We start from the raw sequence: 20,188 nt of genomic DNA, 5'->3' as shown, positions 1-20,188 counted from the left end.
CGAAATGCTTCACTGGGGGTCAACGGGGTTGCCTTGCCGCGGCCGTGGTTGTACCGCGGAAGCGCGTCGTTCCACGGTTGCGCGCGACATTGCGTGTGGAGTACTTGGGATGATCTGTTCATTGCCGTCACAACTTCCGAGGCGCTGCACTTGTCTTCCGTCGTTGGGAACGGAGAGCGTGACAGGGGAAGCCCATAGTTGGCGGCACCTTGTCGATCCTGGGAACCCGTGAGCTATTTTAACTCGTAGTGGGACAATGGCCTAACGACCCGAGCTCCGACATGACATGGGAATCCCGATTCGAATCCCTGTAGTGGCGTGGTCACTGAGCTAATGCGACCAGTGGGTCGGGTTGCGCTCAATATAAGGCCGCTGCCCCCCCCCCCCCCCCGAGAAAAAGGAACGGGTGTCGGACGGCGGGTGCGCGCGGATTGTAATCGAGATGTTTGTCACGAAGGTCCGCTTTCCACGCATAGTTCCTTCATTCGATGCATTTGTCAGACTCGTGTTAGCCATGGCCGCAAACGGCCACCGCCCCCTGTGCCTGGTGCCGAAGTTCCATTCTGCGTTCCGCGGCATCAAAAACCCGCTGCATCGCACGCAGTGTATTTTGGTCAGATGGGTGGTGGGGTGGGGCGCGGCGGCGGCGGAGGCGTTTCCAGGGTGGTCGCCGCCGGCGCGCCCGTCAGCCGCGGATCAGCGCCGGCCCGGCAGGCGAGTCCATGGGCCCGGGCCGGCGCGAAGCCGGCAGCTCAGCTGGTGGCGGTGGTGGCCTCTACTGCACCTCGTCCAGCTTGCCGCCGCCGCACGTGTTGCACATACAGCTCTCGGGCCGCGTGCACAGCAGGTACAACACGAGGAACGAGAAGATCACTGTGGGAGGAGGGTTGCGGTTCAGGCCGGTGATGGGGCGAGGTCACGGGGTCACTGAGCGATGTAGCGGCGGCGTGGGGCACTTTGTGCTCGAGGACGTTGAGAACGACCACTGGGGCGTCGTTTTCCGTGCTATCAGTATTTGTGGGCAGTTGCTCGACATGGGTGAAAAACACGAGCATGATGGCAGTGTTGCTGCGCATAAATAGCATGTTTCATGAAAAATAGACTCCTGACCTAACTACTTTCAGGAGATCGTTCCGGTTACTTTGACCCGCATGACACGTCTACAGTAGTGGTGGTTTATGATGGCCGGGAGCGTTTTGCATGCGGCAGCATGCTTACCGGAAGCTGCTGGTACTGTTATCCGAAGCAGCAAGTTTGGTTTGTTCGGATCCACCTTCTTTATGCTCTCACCGTCGTTCCAGTCCACGTCGAGTTCTTCATACTGGTCAGGAACGTACGCTGTCGTCGAACGTGTCGACATCTGGTTGTGAAATGGTTAACTATCATTAGTTTTGCTCGCCACAGGCAGCCTCCCACGCGCATGTTTGCTCTATCGTAGGTTGGAACTGAGCTACTGGGCTACAACCCGCAGCATGTTAAAGGGAGTGTTCCGCATTCGGAAGGGGGCGGGGGTATTGAACTGAAATTACCATCTTAAAGAATTTTGGCGCAGTTAACAAACCCATTCGTCTTAAGAAGAAAACCCCTCTATTTTCTGAGTTGCACGCCCGCAAAAATGGGGAGACTATCTCAGGGTTATCTCGGCATTCATGACGTCGCAAAAAGGTCATTAAAACCCTGCGATTCCACGGGGCCGACATAGCCTTGACGGTCGTCATTTGGCCTTTCATCAATGTTGTGCAAGGCATGATGATGTAATCAAATAGTGTCGTATCGTGGAGCATATTCTCTAAACAGAGTAATTGTGCTGTCCAGAGCAATCTTTTCTACTGGAGAGTGTCTCAAAAGTTGAAGTGAACTTGTTTCATCATATCTGAGACTTGGTTCACAATATCTTCGAATGTTAAGAATTCTCTTTACGTGTCCGCTGTTTACAAAAGGTCCGGTGAACCCTTTCTTCAGCTTTAAACGGCATATATTGCGTCTTGGCGGAGGCTATTTCTACAATCCGTGGAAAGTGTTTCCATGTCCTGTACAAACGTTCTGATCAGCATTGTGACGTACCTGGGCTGCGGATGGAGTTGATCGTCCATTCGCTGAAATGTAAGTTATGGTTAGCCGTCGAAAACTTCATGCGATCGTGCGAGCATCGAACAAAGTATCAATCCACATGACATGACTTCAATCGGTTGTCGACGAAAAAAAAATATTGCATCGCGGAATGTAGTTCGGGTTCGCAATACGAAATACGCTGGCAGTAATCTTGGCATTTGTGTCTAAGAAAAGAGCGCCGGAATCTCCATTATTTTCAAGAGGAAAATAATGGACTGTGCCCTGCCGTACATGTCATTCATACCACACGCCCACCAGTCGAGCCCACCTGTGACGTTCACCGCTCCAATTTTGTGACCAGTGGTATGGCGGCCGCAGAAGTTCGAGCCCTTAGAAGTAGGCAAGTTAAAACCTCGAAATAAAAACCTTAAGAGTATGATGTAGACAGCATCGCGCAGGTCTCCTTGTAACGTACGATCTGAGAGCCCCAGGTCGAAACGCAATGTTAATGTCGAACAAGCCCCTTTGCAAAGAAATGTTCCAGCGCTGCGATATTTCGAAACATGGTCCCGAAATCCTCCTCGACTGGGCTTTAATAAAATTAGTCACCGGTGTTTTCACTGCGTGTGATACCAGCTCATACGACACCAGGGCGGCGGCACGTCCGATAGAAGTGTGCCTTTACGGACTCAAGGGTGAATCAGCGCTGCCCGGGTCACGGAAAAAATTGTCGTCACCTGTTTATACTATCTATCTAAGCAGAGACGGAGGCAGGGCCTTGCAAGAAGACGGCACTGGGGTTGGCGAAATGTCCATGCCTGGTGAGATTCCGTCCCCTCCACGCGCTGGATTTGGCCTTTATTTCGAAAGGGACTCTATCGTCTTCGCTTTATGTCTAATGTATATGGTGGCAGTGGTCAGTGGGTCTGTGAAACAAACCACCTGTCGGAGACCGCATGTTGGGCGCAAAATGACCTCAGAAATCGGCTCGCCCTAAAATCCCAATCATCACCTGTCGGAAAATGAAACTTACCAATTTGTCATGAACACTAAGCATACGAGCGGAAATCAACCCAGGCCGAATATGCTACCTACGCAATTTTCAAATGGTTGTTTTCATGTGCCTTCTTCGCACCGCCTGGTGCCAGCTACGGCCGTCAACGTTGCTCGGGTCAACGGAGCCTAACAGAAGACACCGATGTCTTGCATATATATATATATATATATATATATATATATATATATATATATATATATATATATATATATATGTATGTGTGCGTGTACGCTCTTCTCACGCCCAATACTGCGTTGCCCGGACTCCAAACAGCAATAATGATAATAACAATGATAGTATTGACTGGGAGCACTTACGGGTGGAGGCTGCAGTTGTCGCCGATGTCACAGACTCTGCAAATTGAGGCAAAACAACGTTCATTTGGATAATAGCGGCTATTGCGAAGACTTGACCAGAGGAGCGCCGGGGTCTCGAAGCGGTGTTAAACGCGCGGTGGGTTACGCTAGTTAAAAAATCGGCGTCGTAACAGTCGAGAGGTAGATATCGCGCACCTGCACCGTTGCGACGAACACTCATGCAGCTGGCTGTCTGAGCTCGTAACGCGGGGTTCAGACCAGGTCGTCTTCCCTCGCGTCGCTGAAGGCTGCCACCGCGCGTCTCCTGGGTAGGTGGCGGTTCACACACTATCTTCTCGATAGGTGGCAGCATGTACGTGTTGGTCGTCGCCGGACGAAGCACCCGCGCCCTCGCGGTGAGAGAGAGAGAGAGAGAGAGAGAGGGGGAGGGGGGGGGGGTTGCACTGACCGTCGACACAGGTGAGCGGCTCGCCTCCGATGGTGGCCGGTTCCACGAGCTGACTGACGCCGCAGTTGCGCCTCTCCACCCGCTGGCCGTTGGAAAACTTGAGCCCCTCGGGACAGGTGAAGGATACGCTGCCGCCGGCCACCACGTTCTGGTCGGAGTTGGCGGTCGCCTGGGCGGGCAGGTCGCTTGGTGGCGACACGGGGCCGTTGCAAAACGGCACTGCAGGCAGAAGCGACGGGTCAGCGCAAAACTGGTGCCTGAACTACATGGAATCGGATCCGATGCCAGACTGGTGCCTGACTTCCGCGGTATCGGATCCAATGCCAGACTGGTGTCTGACCCGCGCGCAATCGGGTCCGATGCCGGACCGGTGCCTGCCCCCCCCCCCCCCCCCACGGAAGCGGATCCGATGCCAGACTAGTAACTGACCCCTGCGGAATTGGATCCGATGCCAGACTGGTGCCTGATCCCCGCGGAATCGTATCCGATGCCAGACTTGTGCCTGACTTCCGAGGTATCTGATCCAATGCCAGACTGGTGCCTGACCCCCGCGGAATCGGATCCGATGCCAGACTGGCGCCTGACTTCCGCGGAATCGGATCCGATGCCAGACTGGTGCCCGCCCCCCGCAGAATCTGATCTGATCGCCGGATTGATTCTGCTTTAGGCGGACTAATTTCACTCCGTAGGTTATTCAGCTGAAACGCATTCAGGACATATTCATGCAAGCTGCCATAGGATCAAAATTGATTCGTCTCCGATTTAAAAATGCTGACTCACGAAACGATTCGACCATAATATCGGAACGCTCACATCGTTGACATCACGTTGCAAAAAGCGTGCCTCGTATGCTCGTTCGTTACACATGGAGAAGGAGCGGGATTTTGATGGGCCGTGACCGAATCGTAACCGGGTGAGGAAGTGGTTGCACAGCATAGCGCTACGCTCAGGCGTCGTTCCAAAAAAATTAAAAAATAAGTCTTAAAACCTTGAAGGCGGATGCCGCTGGCTTGCCCCCTGAAAAGCAACATGTCCGTCTTCGTTTCTCTCGTCTTTTTCAATTAACGGCAAACAGACGGCATCTTTTAGGGACACTGCTCTTAACACGGCGTAACCAGGCAGCGAAGTTTCGCCCAGAGCGCCCAGCGCATAACCAGGGGAAGGCATTTGTACACGGCCAACATGCGTGGCGTAAGTTATGTACGGATGCCGAGGTGAGGGACTCATGTGGAACATTGAATGTAACGTGGAAACTTGCAGAGCATATGCCCGCTTGGTGGACGAAAAGTGAGGATGGAACCTTGCGAAAGGTGGGGATGGGACCTTATGAAGAATGGAGATGGCACCTTACGAAAGGTGGGGATGGTTCCTTTGGGTTGTCAATACCGCAAGAATTTCTCGGTTCGAAGGACAGACTATAAACGTATACATGTCTATATATATATATATATATATATATATATATATATATATATAAACTATGCTCATACGAAGAGCTTGATTCTGTTTCGGATGCGGATCAAGATCTGTTATTGGATCGACCTCAGATGATCCTACCCAAGCGGAACCACGCAGTCTGGTCGGCACCCAAAAGGGAGCACAGGTCACCACTTGCAGGGAAAAGACAGGACAGCGCTCGGGAAGACAGACCATGGAGCATCCGTCTGCATGGGCGGCGACACCAGGGGCAGCCTCCCCTTGCCATTTGCCAAGGAGGTAAATGTTTGTTTCTTCTTAGAATTTCGGGAAACCCATCGTGCCGGCAGGAAGGCCTCAGAAGATCATCCGGGATATAACATTTCACCCAACCGAGAGGGCATGAAGACGACATCCGCTCCAAGGGAAACTTTAGATAGCTGACGTAGGCCCTATTTGCCGGTCGGAGGCCCGAGATAATGCAATGAGGCTCATCAGACGCAGAGAACTCCTATGGAAATCGCAGAGCCCTGCTAGCCAAGAGGATGTTCCAGTTAAAAAGATCGGGGGTCCAGGAGGCCAAGAGGTATTCAATTCGATATACATAAGAGTTTCTTTTGACAAGTGTTGAAATCGGAGGGAAATGACTTTATGTGAGTCTGTGTAGGAGACCTCTCAATCTGCTTAGGATGAGCATATACCTCCTTGCCTCCGTTGAAGAGTCGGTGGCGCTGCCTCGCCCATGCGATCTCTTGGTGCGTGGCTCTGCCTGTCGTCTTCACTCAGTTTTAACTTTGTTTAAAAAGAGCGTGGTATTTATGTTTCCGGGGTTGCCGTTGTGCTGGAGGAGCAGGCGGTGCTCACCTTTCGAGTCCAGCGTGGACGCCCCGAGGATGAGCGATCCGGATCCATCGGCCAGGGTGAGCTCGCCCGCCTGGCCTAGAAGAGCTTGGAGAGTCGGGAACCTCTGCGCATGCGTCGGACACATTACCTCGCGGTGAGGTCTGCGAGCTGCATCTACTGCATGCAGCTCCTGACCGGTGAGATGACGACAGATGTGGATAGTAGTATGACTTCAACTTCAGAGTTATTTTAAGATGTCAGGCGGCACGATGCCGTGTACAAAGAATACTAATTGGTGATAACTAGGACAAAGTACCAAAAAGTAGCATGATATCTATATCAGAACTTGTGACAAAAAACAGGATGGGCGTTTCACCTTTCAGGTTTGCTCGCAATGTCGTTTAATGAGAAGCTTCTCAAAGATACAACACTTAATGGTTTCAAGGCTAGTGCAAAGCATGCGTCATATATTTCCTACAAAGCTGCTGGCATGAGGCGCTTGAATTGCTTATTCAGCTCAGTTTGAGACGAGCAAGACCCGCGCAGAAACTGCGCAATGTCCAGCGGTGTTACTTTGTATAAACGGTGGAGGGGGGGGGGGGGGGGGGCAGCCGACAGGGCTGACATAGCCTGCTCCCAAACCTTATTTGCCCCCCAAATTTAGACCACTTCAACTTCCCGGGGTTTCTAAGGTATGCTCCTTTTTTTGTTATTTCAAAAACAGTTGGCTACGGACATAGCAACGCTTTGCATCCTTGAGTTGTATTTGCCCATTGCATTGTATCGCATTTGCATTTGCACGCCAGCTGCGAGTCGACGTGAAGCTGCAATTATGTGAAAAGCTTAGAATGGGTTGCAATGTATTGCAAAACTTGTAATCAAAGCGGCGAGTTATAACTGGCAAAAATGACTCTTTTTATCATACATCGAGCGTGGTGCGAGACGTAAAGGCACGGCTTGATTTCGATGCCTTGACCTGACACCAGCGGACGGGAGCCCAGGGTCAATATTAAAATGTATTCTCGCAGGAAGCAGCTTCATCTAATAAAGCAACTAAACTGGCACAACCGTTTCAACAGGCGCGCTGGTAACTGGAAGAACAGATCAGGCGAAGACTGGTGATCAGTGTGGCCGTCTTAAAAGAGTGCGAAGAGCGCTTTGCCACGAGCTGGAAATGTTTCTCCGAGAAAAGGAATTGTTGGGAATATGAAGGAGATCTCGTTAAGTGAAACGCAGAACGAGCTGTAGTGTGTTTACCTTCGAACTGCCATTGTTGTAGGCTGCTGCATACTTCTTGCATTGTACATGTGCAGTAGGCCAAATTTGGCATGGAATTAGGAACAGACACTTTTCGCCCCTTAAATGGTTTGGTTGATTGCTTAAACTCGACTCTGCACTCTTGCTCATCTGTTAAACCTTGTTCGTTCAAACGGGCAATCGCGCACCACACACGTAAAAAAGCATACCAATTTGTGCCGGCTGCGCTTAAACCACAGTATCGCGGTCATCCAGGTCCCCCTCCCCCCCCCCCCCCCCTGAAAAGCACCCTCGACCTACATTTTTCGCCTACCTCAATAAGCTCTTCAATGGCTTCGTTGCCAAACAGGTTACATTCGATTGCTAACGATGGCAATACCATTAAGCATAATGCACCTTGCACGGTGGCGGCTCCGGCAGGGGGGCGGGGAGACGCGCTTCGCTGTATCGTCGGACAGGAGGAGACAGTCGCCCTATACAACAGCATTCTTGCAAAAAGAAATATGTTCATCGCACAGATTATCACTAAGAGGTCCTATTCCCAATATTAACAATTCACTCTATTCACCCAATATTAACAACAAAAGTTCACTCCTATCGGCCAGATTACATAGCTAGCTAGCTAGCACAATGCTACTAGTGCTCCCAACGATCTCGCGGCGATATTCCTCTATACTGGTCGCTCACATTCATTGTCTTTCGTGCTTAGAGTTGAAAGCCGGATCAATTGGTGATTGGAGCAGCACGTGTGTGTAACGTATGAATATCAAGCATTCTTTAAGGGAAATGTGAGAACTCATTGAAGTGTAGCGCGCGTATTACACTACAATATCCTTAACCCTCGTCCTGATTCGCCGTTTTTTTCATAACGCGGACTGATAAGGGCCTATACGACCCTCTTGCTGTTTCCAATATGATAAAGCTAGAGCTTAGCAAACGTACCATGGATTGGCCCCGCTATTGCTGATCAGATGTATGTTGCTCTATCAATGATTGGCCCCATTATGCCATATCAAAGGAAACATTTCCCCGAAAATCGTACTTTTCAAGTTTACAAGTTCATATATACGAGGGTCATGTCTCGTAGCAACACGAAACTTCAGTAGACATGTTCCTCTATCACCCTTGAGTCCCATAGTATATATTTTTATGTGTTGACGATGCGTTTAGGATGTATGGCCGCATTCAAGCAACAATGGCGGCTCGCCACGCCCGACCCGCGGCATCGTCGGCTGCTGCCTGCTGCCCGCGCAAGCCGCATATCGCCGTGCAGTGATCCAAGAAAAAAACCGCCGCTGCTCCGAAACAGCAAACGTCAGAGACACGTTTTTGGTCTCAAAATACGCGCATTAAATGCCTCATAGACTACGGAAGATATCAGCGTGACTGCACAACGTGTCGGGGAGCTACCTTAAAAAAAAAAAACATTAGGGGAGCGGAGTCATACGCCCCCCTCCCCTCTCCACATAAGTGCGAGGATTAATTCCCCGGTATGACTGCTGTTTTCGTACGCTCTGGTCAATGGCCATTAACAGTTATCAACACTTCCAAAGTCATATTTATGTGGTAGCTTAAGAATGCAAATAGATAAGACGCTGCAATTTTGCGGGTCGTTTCTGCTCATTGTGCACTTTGAAACATTTTGTATGTTAGTGTATTAGATGTTTGCGCCATTGCATATTTGCCAATAATGTTTACGGGGCTTAGCAAGAAAACAACCAGCGTAGTGGAGTGATGCGATTTTTTTCTGATCTTTCTCGTATTATTTTCGCAAGCGGGGAGAAATCGTGATGTTTCTAGCACGTCACTGCACTGGCCGAGGTCGGTCTGAGGTCAAAGTTAAAAATTGAACGATCATAACTTGTTTGACTATGGAAAGATTTTGTGAATATTGCAGGAGTGTGCCGTTATGCGCTGCATGTGCGTTTACTGATTGGAACCGATGCAAACATATGAAAGTATGCAATTTCAAAAAAATAATCTGAAGCTTTTTGAATGGACAAAGTTCTGGGAATTGAGCTCTCCTTTAGCAGTGCTTGCTTCCTGAGCCCTGACCCATGCCACCCGATCGGGCAATTTCAGGTCAGTGGCAGAAGTTGGTGGCAAAGTTCAACGTGCCGCGAGGCACGGCACAGTCCGTCCTGCCCTCTGACTTCAAAGGTAAATCTCCTGTTCTGCCCCTGGCTTGAATTTATGCATATACCACAAGACTTCTGCTTAAAGGGAGTGTTTCATACTTATATGATGTTTTGAAATGAAATAGCCGTCTTGAAGACCGTCTGGTGCTGTTCACAATCCTGCCTTTCTTAGACCCTAAGTCCTCTAGTTTTTGAGCTACGCGCTCGCGAAAATTGGGAAAGGTATATCGGTGAGAGTTTTTTTAAGTCACCTTGGCATTCATGACGCCATAAAATGACATTTAAATCCTGCCATTTCATGAGCCATGCGGCGATTACGGGCGAGAAAAAAATGTGATTGCCGAGACATCCATATCTGGCGTGCGTGAGCGCGATTTACAGATATAATGGCCGTCAGTTGGTCATCAACTAATGAATGTTGTGCAAAGCACGATGACGTAATCAAGCCATGATGCACTGAGAGCCATATTTACTAACAGAAGACTGTGCCGCCAAGGTCAGTCTGTTTCACTTAAAAATCATACCAATAGTTCTAGCTGAGCTTGTTTCATCATTCTGATGCCCGCTTCAATATCTTCAAATGTGAAACATTCCCCTTAATGTTCTGCTATCGGTTATTAGATCGGGTCTGGGCTCTGCACAGTCATAAGAGCACGTCATTTTTACTCGACCCATGTATTCCAGCCAATAACGACGGTTCGCTTTCGTGCTCCTTTCTGAAGATATATGATTACAAACTATACTTTGGTTAAAGAAATTGTCCTACATTTCTGTGAGATTTTGAACTGAAATAGCCATCTTGCAGATCATTTGGCGCAGCTCTTCCTGCTTTTCTGAAGATCAAAAACCCTTAGGTTTTTAACTACACCTCCACGAGGATATGCAGGCTATTTCGTGCCGACTATTTCAAGGTCATTCAGGCATGCTTAACGCCATAGAAATGTAATTAAAATATTGCCACTCATTGGCCATGCGGCGTTTAAAGCCAGCGAGCTATTGTCGAGTCGTTCGAGTCCGAGAATGTACATATAATTGTTGAGTCGTTCATATCTGGTGTTCGTGAGCTCGATTACCAGTTATAACGGACATCGCTTGGCTAGCAATCCATGTCGTGCAGGCTGTACAGGTTTCAATCATGGATCATGTTTTGCGTTACATAGTGCAAGAAATTGGACATGGGTCCGAGTCATTACGGAAAGTAAAATCGTAATAATCGAACGTTGTGAGAATACATCCTGTGAATACAAGTAAACGCATTAAACTCGCGGAATAATACGCAAGAACACCACGCGAAAGGCCAAAAAACGCGAGCACGCAACGATATTTGGTTCAGCAAACATCTCCAGCACCGCCACGGCCACCTCTCGGGAGATTGAAGTACTAAAAATGAGTGCTAGGGTGGCAACTTCATACCTATAGTTGGGCAGCACCTTAACGTCACACACACGGTAGGTGGCGCAATCAAGCAATAACGCATTGAGGAGCATATTTACGAAATTGAAAAATTGTGCTATCTGGAGTAGTCTTTTCCACTTAAAAGTAAATTAGCAGCTAAAAGTGAGTTTACCCCACCATATATGATGCCTGCCTAAACATCTTTCGATGTAAAACATTCCCCTCAAGGTGTCACGTTGCATCATTACGACCTTCACCTTTTTAAAGTGGCGCGTTGTGTTATTGCGACCTATAGGTTTTTTTAAAAAATTTGTCGTCATTTCCAAATAGCCAAGCTCTTCGCTGCGATCTTGTCCTCTTGAAGCTGCCTGTGTGATAGGTGTGCCCTCAAATTGCACGGTCTGCATCCTTGAGCCCTCACTGGAGCTGCTCTGCGATCTGGGCTGACCCGATTGATGCGCAACCGGCGCGCAGAACTGCATCCACAACCGCCTGCTGAGTGGCACGTCCTGACGCAAGGCATCCCTCAGATCAGGAGTACCTAATGTCCTGATGGAACCTCAGAGGACCGTGCGACCTGTGAATCACCTGCTCGATTTTGGCGCTCTCCAGGGTCGAGAAGGTGACGTGCACGGTGGCCACGGTGTCGCCACTCTGGCCGTTGGAGTGGCTGCCGACGGCCACGCCCGTGTACCAGAGGCCCAGAGTCTCCGACAGCTTCTCCTGCAGCTGGAGGCCGAGCCGGACGCTATCAGGCCTTCAGCTCTGCCGTGGACGCGACGTGAGACCGCGGCGGGGCAGACGCCAGTCGCCACAGAGTTCACGGCCCGCTGACCTGGCACCGAAGGCGAGAGCTGGGGGTTCCAGGGCGCTGCTGGCACAGCCTCGACCATGGAGAAATTCGACGGCGCTATGCGTGGTGCATGAAGGCGAAATGTTGAATATGTGCATGCCCCCTTATCCCCCAAGCAGCATGTCGAGCCCGACAGCTCCATGGCAGATGAAGCTGTTTGCATTCAGCCTAGGTCATGCATCTCGCCGCATCGGAAGCAAATTGCGTTGCATTGACGACCAACGCAATTTCCCTCCGACTGACATTGTGGAATTGTGAGGGAAGCATGGAAAGAAACCTTCATTTCCCTTTGTTGTAGGAGCCTAGTCATAATGTCTTGCTCAGATTGCTCCTTCAGCAATTCTAATTATTACTTACCACTTGCACTACTTTCGCCTTGGCAACATCTTCCTCCGTCAAGAACTGTATGGGCACTGGCTCAACGATGTTCAGTGACAGCTCCGCAACGCCACCTGTGCAGAAACAGACCACAATAGGAAACAGCAATCAGGAACAGCCGATGCTATCACTTGCATGTTTAAAGAGATGAATTTACAAAATCTGCACTTCGATGGAGTACTTGCTCTTGAGAAGTGCACTCCACTGAAAGCGCTTCATCCGACAGCACTGGCAAGGCATCATCCGCTCACTTCCCCTGAGCCATACCTAGCAGCATCGCACGACTCAAGAGGCCAATCACCGCCGGGAATCAACGGCGGACGCGTCAGACCGATTACCTCTCATGGTGACACGTCCCGACATCTGAAGTTTTACGCCCCGGATCAGGTTATCCTCAGTAACACTGACAGGTCACGGGACCGTTCACCTCAGTAACACTGACATGTCACGGGACCGCTCAACTCAGTAACACTGACAGGTCACGGGACCGCTCACCTCAGTGACACTGACAGGTCACGGGACCGCTCACCTCAGTGACAATGACAGGTCACGGGCCCGCTCACCTCAGTGACACTGACAGGTCACGGGACCGCTCACCTCAGTGACAATGACAGGTCACGGGACCGCTCACCTTAGTGGCACTGACAGGTCACGGGACCGCTCACCTCAGTGACAATGACAGGTCACGGGACCGCTCACCTCAGTGACACTGACAGGTCACGGGACCGCTCACCTCAGTGACACTGACAGGTCACGGGACCGCTCACCTCAGTAACACTGACAGGTCACGGGACCGTTCGCCTCAGTAACACTAACAGGTCACGGGACCGCTCATCTCAGTGACACTGACAGGTCACGGGACCGCTCACCTCCTCGGCACAGGCAGGGCATGAGGCCGAGGTCGCCGTTGGAGACGGAGCAGTAGCTGGAGCGGGCGCGCATCTGTTCGGCCGTCGGCAGCCGCTTGAACGCGGCGTACTTGGTGGCGAACACGGTGAAGTTGGCCGCCGGCAGACCGGTTTGGCTGATAAGCGGGCGGTACCGCTCCGTCCGCTGCTCCTCCGTCAGTGAGCCGTCGTCCAGCTGCGGGGCACGCGGAGACCCTCAGCCGGGCGCGGGGTCTGGGACACAGACGCCTCCTGATGCCGCCGGGCACCGAACCGGACGTATACGAGCACATACACCGTACGACACCAGAGCAGGACTTTTCTGGTGGCGCGGCGTTGGACAGTTCTACTCGTCGCTGGATCAAATCCAAGTCACGGTATGCCATGCCACTGAGGATGGCCCGCTTCATTGCTCCGTGCCGGGCGGCTGGTAAACACTGCACACGATATTTACCATCAAACGACGTGTGACATCGACGGCTGGCCGCTCACAGCCGCCAACACTTGCAACCGAAGACAACGCCCTCGTTCTCACTGTGCATACAACCCATCTGTCCCTGAGTGCCGCCGACAGCACGAACCCGTGAGCGCGCGCCTGCTGCAGCCGGGCCGCCGCCGAAGCCCGCTGACAACATGGACCACCTGGCGCGCGCCACACGGCGCTCGGCCCCCGCCGCGCCCGCCGCCACCGGCCACACACTCACGATGGTCACATACTGGTCGCCGATGCTCTCCCAGGCGTCCTCGACGATGCCGGGCGGGTAGAAGGTGGCCTTGGTGCAGAGCGCTGCGATGTCCGGGTCGGCCTCGCACTGGCACTGGTCCGGCGTCCAGCTCGCCGGGTCGCAGCGAGCCAGCGCCAGCAGCGCCGCCAGCGCCACGGCTGCCGCACGCCGCACCGCCGAAAGGGGGGTCACTAACGGTGCGGGACGCGGGGTGAGCTCACCTCCAGCAGTCCCGGCTCAGCGATGGGACCGCCACCGTTTGACCGGAGGGCGTCCAGTTTGGTGATCGGTTCCGGGACTCTTTCGTTGCTCTCTTTCCGGTGACGTCGCGCAGTCACCGTGAATTGCTCGAGGCATGTTTTGTCACTCATGGCGAGGGAAAATTGACGACAGATCCAGCTTTGATCATGTGACTATAAAATGACTCTAACGTAAGCGATGCCTAGTTCAGGGGCCATATATAGGTCGCGCACCTTTGATAGGTCAAGTGAGATAACGGCCTACAAAAAGAAAAAAGTAGAGTGCAAAAAGTATAATAGAAAAGCTGAATGGAAACAGCTCAGTGAAAGAGATGGTAAGGATAAAGTCAAACGGAAAAAGTCGATTGAAAGAAACAAAACGAACAAATCCGAAAGGGATAAAAGCCCACAAGGATGAAAAAGTCCACAGTGATAAAAGCTGAAGCGAACAAATACTGGAAGACAAAAAGCCGAAAGGGAGAGAGGTCGGCATGGAAAAAAATCTGAATCCGAAAATGCCGGAGGAAAAATACGACAGCGATCACGGTTGACCTCGATACAGGTCGAATAAGAAAAAAAGGTAAAAGATAAAAAATTTGAAACGGAATTGGTCGAAAAACAAAAGCGAACATCCACAGGGATACTGTGCAACTCGGATAACTGAAAACACAGGCAGCTAAAATTATTTAAAACAGAAAACTTATCATGATTTGACGAGTGGCGTGAGAGGGGGACAAGGCTATCGCCACTAGAAATACTGGATGGGTTTGGATGGGACTTGATAGGGGGAGACGGAAACGGACCGGACCGTGCGGGATCAAGGCACACCAGGAAGGACCGGACGAGAACAGAAGAGGTGGGGCCGGATTTGATGGAACCGTGTTAGACTAAATGTGACCAGATAAAACGCAACTGGACCAACTGGATGGCACCAGATGGGACCACACGTGGTCGGACGTGATCAGACAGGTTCGGACATCACTGGACTTGGTCGAAAGGAACCAGACGGGTGCGGACCGGATCAGACGGAACCAGGCGAAACCGGACGGAGCTGCAATATTTAGAAACTTGTTTAGGTGCGTACTGGATTATGCCAAGGCCAATGCTGCGTTTAATTTACGTCAGAAGCACGGACATGGTGCATTCAACTATTTAGTATTGTCAAGTGCTAAGGCTAAGAGCAGCCTGCAGTTATCTGTCTGCTCTCGAAAAGACCGCAGTCCAAAACATACGATTTCGTGGGTTCTTAGCTCGCTTTGCTTTTAACTTTGCCTCTAGCTCTAGCTCAACCGAGCTAGAAGTAGAGTATGGTCTGAGCCTTCACCCTTTTGAAGCTAAGTAAGTGGCCACACCCCTGTCTTCGACATGATGAGTTCAGAGCACTTTTGCTGTGTTGTTGGCCTTAATATGCCGGGACGTCTGGTTGAGCAACGCTGAAGGGCAAACATGAATTGCATTGTCAGGACTCGGTGTTTCAAGCTGTGCTTATGATAAAGAGTATGCCATCGTAAGCACTCACCACCGCCGACGTTTTGCACTTAGTTGGCGACGTTTTGTCCTTGGAATTTTTTCTTATTGGATTCTTTCTAGCTAGGATTCTCTCCACTTTCCCGTTGACAATTTGTTCCGGACTTTTTCAATTCGAATTCATTCCTGTCGATTTTTATCCCTCTTAAATCCTTTCCTGCGACTTTTATTTCCGGATCTAAGTTTGGTCACAGTCGACTTGCATCCCTGTCGACTTTTTGTCGGTCGACTATTTTTTCTCGACATTTTTCATTTGGTTTTATTTTCGGAAACCGGCCTGCAGGCTTAGGGATACAACCATTGGCGGTTAGCCTGAACAACTTGATCTCGCTGGTAGTAATATAAATGCATGTTTCATGAGAAGGGGTGAATGTACGCATTTTGCCCGCACCGACAGTCACTTCACTTCTCCTCGGCACAGGCAGTACGGTTGCAGCCCGACACCAAAAGGGCAGGCAAGCCGATGGTTTTGAAACGGCGGAGGTTTTGTGCGGAGGTTTTGTCTTTGTGGGACCGGTCTTGACTAGTAGAACAACGCACTGTTCACGGCTGGATATTGTTGAAAAGATAATGTGGCACCTAAAGCTTTCAGAAAGGGCATTTTAAGATGACCAAATGCGAATAAGGTACCGATTCTAATAAAAACTTTAATAGGAGCTGAGCTGCCAAATCTGCCCTAGCGTCGTACTCGGCACCCCTAACACTGTTTCGCTCGGCCCGGGACGTTCGCGGGGCTCCATAAGCATCGGCACGACCGCCTTCGAGCGCGTCACTTCGAGACGGCTGCGGCGAGAGCGCCACGCTCACCTGAGGCCAGCTGACTGGCGCTGCCTGACGGCGCGGCGGCCATCTTGGTTCGCGCGTCCCGGTGGCTGGGGCGTGCAGTGCCGCGGCCGTGGCGACCTCCGGAGGGCTGCGGCTCACCCGGCAGCTCGTTAGTCGGGGACGCCGCGGCCGCTGGCCGACCACCTTATCGCTTCAACAGCAAACAGCCGGGGGACATCGCTGGCTTTGATCTGGCAGCTCCGGGGCGCGAGAGGTCAGCCTCGTCGGCCGTGGTTGACGAATGGCGCCGTGGACGCGCTGGCGCCTGGTCCGTACTGCAGCGTATCACCACCCCACGTGTAGCATCAGCCGCCCCGGTCGGAGGACGGGCCCGCCCCGGTCGAAGGCCCGCCCTGCTCATAGGACGGGCCTGATAAGACTAGAGTCTATGGGTTTAAACGGGGCACGGCCAATTCCCATCTGGGCGGCTCGGTTGCTTGCATAAGCATACCTAGTTTGGAAACACGATGAGCTCTCTCGCCGGCTGCGGACTGTGCGCACACTTATAGGGAAGGAACTTTGAAGTTGTTTTAAATGAGATCACGTGATTCCTCGTGAACAGAGGGTTTGGACTTCGGAGCGTGCGTCCGCGGTGGTTGTCATTTCATGGTAATTCCCTTGTAAGATACTTGTTATAATTTCTTAGCTACATCATCACATGTCGTTACGAAGGCAATCAGTAACGAAGCTGATGCTATTTTCAACAACTAGGAGTACCATTTCCCACAGACCAAAACCGAAATCATCGCTCCGATGTCTGTTTCGACAGTAGTGAAACACCGCCATGACCGCCAAAAAGGCAATGTTTAGTCCAAGCTTGCATCTGACATGGGTCCTCTAAGGCACGTTAGTCGTCGCATAACGTAACACATAACATAATATATATATATATATATATATATATATATGTATGTATAAAATAACATAACATAATATATAATATAATATAATATAATAATAATGCTTTTGCTGGCAGCTTTTAAAAGTAGGGTTGTTGGCATGCATGTGACTCCACTCGCGTGCCGGAGATGTAGAATTTACTGATTGCATGTGGTATTTGAAGCATGGCTTAAATCGGAATAAAATGTTTGTTTTCGTCATGCATCACCATCAGCGCATGTGGGGGCATTTTGCACGGCTGCTGGCGGCAAAATGAATGAGGAAGCCGGCGAGGCGAGGGCAGTTGTGATAGGATACAGACAAAAGCTAGAAGCGCCAGCAGAAGAAGACCTGACTTGGCTAGCATAAGATATTCGCCAAAAAAGGGAATGTAAGATTGCGTGTGCGTCACTGATGAAGAGCCTTTTCCACTCCCGTTGTTTAAGGAATAAATCCCACAAATATTCACGATTTAAAGGACCCCTTCCAATACCCTTGGGGCGTTTGAAATTATTATAATACATAATGTTCTTGGTCACTGTTGCGTAACGGGCTTCTGCTTTAATTATTTTCTTGGCAATTTGCCAACAAAAGCCATTTGATATATATCAAGCTACTTTCTGACCTTAAGTTTACTAATGAAATCGTAAGGCAGACGAGGTTAAATAGATGTTTCATGGGATTTGTGAGAAAAAAATATTTATGTCATGAAATGTGCGTCTAATTTATGCAACCAAAATAAAATAATCATTATAATGCGCATAAATGTGTGATATTCGGGCGGAAGTAAGTCAAGTTACCATCGACGTAAGTTGTTAAGTACATTCGTGAGAAACATTTATTTATACAGAAAGGACATATTTTTTATTATTGTATTTCTCGGAGAAAAACCAGGAGAATGGAGATATAGATGCAGTGATATTTCGGCGACATGCATTTATTGAAACGAAGAGCGGAAGTCATCGGGTCATCACACATCCATTGCGTAGCTAAATCAGAGTGAGGATGGGCTTGGCATTTCTCGCTAGCTATGTTTGGTGGCCTCGATCTGCCAGAGATTGGCAATGACACAAATGGACATGATTATCCTCATCTCTCTGCTCCGATGTTAACGTAAGAGATGATGCATTGGACTTATCATCTTTTGGTTGTGATGATGTCACTGTATTATTATGATTCTCACAAAACGTGCCGTATTGAGCTTGGACTTGCCGTAGGTTGTGACCCGGACCCGCACGCTGTTCATGGATGGATGAATGGCAACATCAATTAGGCGCTGAATTTGGAAACAAAATGAGTACAGCTGATTAGACTTGCAACTCAGATTTTTAAGTCCGCTTATACGACGCTATGCCGTAAATCGTGTGAAAGGTGGGCGAACGATGCATCAGCCAATACAAATGAAACGCCAATGACATCAGGGATGTCATCGGCACTTATACACTGTCCATTCCAGTTAAGAAACTGCCGCAGCGCATGGCGATGCTGGCAAATGCGCGAAAATCTCTCGACCCCGTGCTCTTAATTTCAAAGAAGCACAACTCCCAACGACCTAACCTTGAAGCTAGTTGAGGTGAAAGGGCCTGAATCGAGCCGTCTTAGAGTCGGTTCGAGAGAGCTCACAAAATGTGCGTTACGTTTCATGATCGGGATTTCGGAAAATTTGGCAGATATGTGCGCATTAAGGAGCTGTTGTTTTCTCCCTCCCTTTGGCCTCCAGTCTGCAACTGGGCAAGATTCCCAGATGTGCGTTGACCACGGCATGAAATCGTGAAACATACGTCGTACGGCCTGCGTTTTAGTCATGATTATGGGCACCCTTGCTGTCTGTCCTTCTTCGTTGATGTACTAAGCAGGTCATGGCATGCCAGACTAGCACCGAGAGGTCCATATTAATGTGAGGTCGATGTAGTTTTCACAAATGTGCCACCACCTCTCAGTTTACCAATACCCTGGACAACGACGAGCCCTCACTGTGGCAGCTCTTTGCCACTTTATCACAGAATGCGGTTGTCGGCCACGCTCAATTTTTCTCAATTTTTTTACCGTTTCAATTTCCCCCTTATCATCCCCCTGCACCCTGGCCCCTTGACTTCAGTTAGCACTGAATTCGAGATGATATTGGTGAACGGCGTATACCACGTATGGTTAGCAAAGGTCCTTTCGTCCTACATGCTTTTGGTTTCATCTTCCGATTGTTTTAAATTCTGCCGTCCGTTCACAATGCCCTAGTTCATTGCTAAACTTCCAAAGCCACCAACCCGGCAAAGCACAGCTGTTTTTAAACGTTTTAGAATCTTAGTCCCAGTTGCGTTTGACCTCCTCTCATTTCTGGAGGAGAGAAAGTTGGGTGAAAGCCATCTTTCCTCTTATTCTCATGAATGAACATTGAACATACATTGAACTTGGTCAATTGCGAGCAAATCATATTTGTGTTGTGCGTATTCACGCGCTGCCACGATTTAACAAAATGTAAAAAATACGACATACATGAGGCGAATTTTTAAAGGACGCAATCGTTTGCTGATAATTTCGTGTGATATCCTTGTTTGATCTTACCTTGGGTGTCATTGACGACCACGAAGTCGACCATCGGCGACGACCATCGCCGCGTGCGGACAACTCACTTTCTGCACATCGAAATTCAGAGCAATCGATCTGAACTTAGCAAAACGAAATAATTGTTAGGATTTGTGTAGTAGTATTGGTGGAAACATGCTGTAGGGAAAACTGCAGCGTTACAATAGTCCCTAATACAGTGCACTGGAAATGTGTTCCAGATGGCGTTAAAAAAGCTCTAGAATACGCCACAATTTTGTAAGATTCCTTTCTTGGACAACAGAAACAGAAATTGAGTGTGCTTGAGCGAAAAGTTCTTGCCTGTGATGGACACCAGTGGAGATACTCACCACGCGTCGGTGTGGGCCGCCTTGCCGTGCGGGGGTGCTGGGC

At 50.0% G+C, this 20,188-nt stretch overlaps 1 protein-coding gene across 1 annotated transcript; it reads right to left on the bottom strand.

The window, feature by feature from the left end:
* Positions 1 to 682: 682 nt before the first annotated feature.
* LOC119112179 (uncharacterized) lies at positions 683 to 20,181 on the bottom strand. The gene is made up of 12 exons (XM_037236250.1): positions 20,146 to 20,181; positions 16,340 to 16,445; positions 13,746 to 13,924; positions 13,024 to 13,237; positions 12,134 to 12,228; positions 11,512 to 11,652; positions 6,155 to 6,257; positions 3,875 to 4,093; positions 3,427 to 3,462; positions 2,065 to 2,096; positions 1,219 to 1,360; positions 683 to 873 (listed from the first exon to the last, which is right to left on the bottom strand). The coding sequence occupies exons 2-12, from the start codon at positions 16,380 to 16,382 to the stop codon at positions 776 to 778; spliced, it is 1,302 nt and encodes a 433-aa protein (XP_037092145.1). The 5' UTR covers positions 16,383 to 16,445; positions 20,146 to 20,181; the 3' UTR covers positions 683 to 775.
* Between the last annotated feature and the right edge of the window lie 7 nt (positions 20,182 to 20,188).

The sequence above is a fragment of the Pollicipes pollicipes genome, unplaced genomic scaffold (genome assembly GCF_011947565.3).
Source record: "Pollicipes pollicipes isolate AB1234 unplaced genomic scaffold, Ppol_2.1 Scaffold_7261;HRSCAF=8764_pilon_pilon_pilon, whole genome shotgun sequence".
Taxonomy (NCBI): domain Eukaryota; kingdom Metazoa; phylum Arthropoda; class Thecostraca; order Pollicipedomorpha; family Pollicipedidae; genus Pollicipes; species Pollicipes pollicipes.
The sequence above is the reverse complement of the archived record's forward strand: the minus strand, read 5'-3'. Positions and strand labels throughout refer to the sequence as shown.

Bases quoted from the DNA above. Each gene is read 5' to 3' on its own strand.
- LOC119112179 (XM_037236250.1), bottom strand. From the start codon at position 16,382: ATGGCCGCCGCGCCGTCAGGCAGCGCCAGTCAGCTGGCCTCAG. The intron at 13,925-16,339 runs GTGAGCGTGGCG...GGCGTGCGGCAG, and splicing joins CGCCAGTCAGCTGGCCTCAG to CCGTGGCGCTGGCGGCGCTG. The intron at 1,361-2,064 runs GTACGTCACAAT...TTTCACAACCAG, and splicing joins CAACTCCATCCGCAGCCCAG to ATGTCGACACGTTCGACGAC.